This window comes from Anarrhichthys ocellatus, unplaced genomic scaffold (genome assembly GCF_004355925.1).
Source record: "Anarrhichthys ocellatus isolate YVR2014 unplaced genomic scaffold, GSC_Weel_1.0 scaffold4300, whole genome shotgun sequence".
Taxonomy (NCBI): domain Eukaryota; kingdom Metazoa; phylum Chordata; class Actinopteri; order Perciformes; family Anarhichadidae; genus Anarrhichthys; species Anarrhichthys ocellatus.
The window spans coordinates 1-1,708 of record NW_022284274.1 but is presented as its reverse complement, the minus strand read 5'-3'; the positions used below and the strand labels follow the sequence as shown (position 1 = coordinate 1,708).

Below are 1,708 nucleotides of genomic sequence, written 5' to 3'. Positions count from 1 at the left end.
AATGCAGACAAGACCAGAAGTAGAGAGAAGCCGGTATTTAATGAATAATGAAATCAGAACAGGAAAACAACAGGAAATACATAGACGTGACAAGAGAGGAGGGGAAGAAATCCAGTAGGACAAAGCAGCGGAAGGGAAGGGAAGGAAAGGAAACCGGGGAAACCGGGAAAAGGACAAGCCAAATGGGCAGGTAGACATAGCAATGATCTGGCAAGGAGTGCCTGAGTGTGTATATATATATATATTTTTTTAAATTTTTTTTAAAATTTCTCACAGGTATGAGGATATGTTGCAACAGAACGTACTTCTTCATTTGGGGAAATATTTTTTATATGACCGAATTTCATTGGATCATTTGCTATGTGTTATTGTACCTAAATACAGAAAGAGCCGTCCCGGCGATCTTATTGGACATTTCTTTTACTTTTCGATTATATCTTATTACTATCTCCGACAAGCCGTCGCTCCCCATACAGCAGAAAAACAGCGAGGTAATGATTTAAATCCTCCAAAAAAATAAACATTTAGAGCCACAAAGAAGGACCATATCGTGTATGAATCAGACAAAAGCTATAGAACTTTTTTAGCAGGTTCTAATATTGTATATGTGCTGTACGGTCATAAAAAAGTAAAAATATATACTGGGGCTAAACGTAAATTCTGTTAATAAAAAAGCAAAGGGTCAGAATTTTGAGAATTATGAAGTTTATTCTTTTAAGTGCTGTGGCCACTGTGACCAAGGACATGGAGCTGTGTTGAAAATAATTGGGTTGGCTGCGATCCATCCAGGAGCAACAATGTTCAACATAATATATTGTACATAAGTATACTTTTGCATCTACTATGAACTTATCATCATAATTCTCCGAAAAGCAATATGACACTATGAAGGAGTTGTAACAGTGCGTTTATAAGTATCACACCCAACGTCCGACCAGATGCAGACCAGATAACGAAGGTTTGCATGGTCACGACGCGCATGAAGACACAAGCAATGGCTCATTTTCATAGTCTTTAAAGGACAACATTTCTTTCTTTTGTGTAAAAATCAGATTCCATTCTTTGACGACGTGGGTGCTGTGACCCTGCAGTACTTTGACTCCCTCTTCCAGAGGGACAACCTACAGAAGTCCCAGTTCTACAAAAGCCTCCCCAAAGTCCTGCCCAAACTACCAAAGGTAACTGCTCGTTCATCTTGTATAGGAAACTCCCATATCTATCAGAACACAAGCTCTCACATGCTCTCTGTTTAGTTGTGTCGTATAAACTCTCACACTCAAACACAAGGTCTGGGTCTGTTTCTTAAAAATATATTTTCTTCAACTAGTTCCTGTTATTTTTGTTCCCTTTTCTCTGTACTTCTTTTCCCCGAATTAACTCACTGTGAACCTACGGTTAGTCCCGTGTGAATGCTCTTTCGTGGCTCCTGACATTCTGTTATTTTCCTTCTCTCAGAGAGTGGTGGTGTATCGTATCCTGCCGGCACTGACCTCCGAGTTTGTCAACCCGGACATGGTGCCCTTCGTGCTGCCCAACGTGCTGCTGATCGCCGAGGAGTGCACCAAGGAGGAGTACGTTCATCTCATCATGCCCGACCTCACGCCCGTTTTCAAGCAGCAGGAGCCCGTTCAGGTAGACGCGCATACAGTGTTGTCATGCACGTGACTGCAACACAACTGCTCAACATTACTATTGTAGTCTAGGCATG

At 41.3% G+C, this 1,708-nt stretch overlaps 1 protein-coding gene across 1 annotated transcript; it reads left to right on the top strand.

Annotated features, from left to right (window-relative positions):
- Positions 1 to 47: 47 nt before the first annotated feature.
- Positions 48 to 1,697, top strand: LOC116379427 (SCY1-like protein 2). Its single transcript, XM_031841385.1, has 4 exons — positions 48 to 114; positions 939 to 958; positions 1,053 to 1,178; positions 1,456 to 1,697. Exons 1-4 carry the CDS (start codon positions 48 to 50, stop codon positions 1,663 to 1,665), a joined length of 423 nt encoding a protein of 140 aa, XP_031697245.1. The 3' UTR covers positions 1,666 to 1,697.
- Positions 1,698 to 1,708: the final 11 nt, after the last annotated feature.

Excerpts from the sequence above, each read along its gene's own strand:
- LOC116379427 (XM_031841385.1), top strand. The coding sequence starts at position 48 with ATGAAATCAGAACAGGAAAACAACAGGAAATACATAGACGTGACAAGA. Across the intron at positions 115-938 it reads AGAGGAGGGGAAGAAATCCA|ATGCAGACCAGATAACGAAG; the intron begins GTAGGACAAAGC and ends ACGTCCGACCAG. Across the intron at positions 1,179-1,455 it reads TCCTGCCCAAACTACCAAAG|AGAGTGGTGGTGTATCGTAT; the intron begins GTAACTGCTCGT and ends TCCTTCTCTCAG.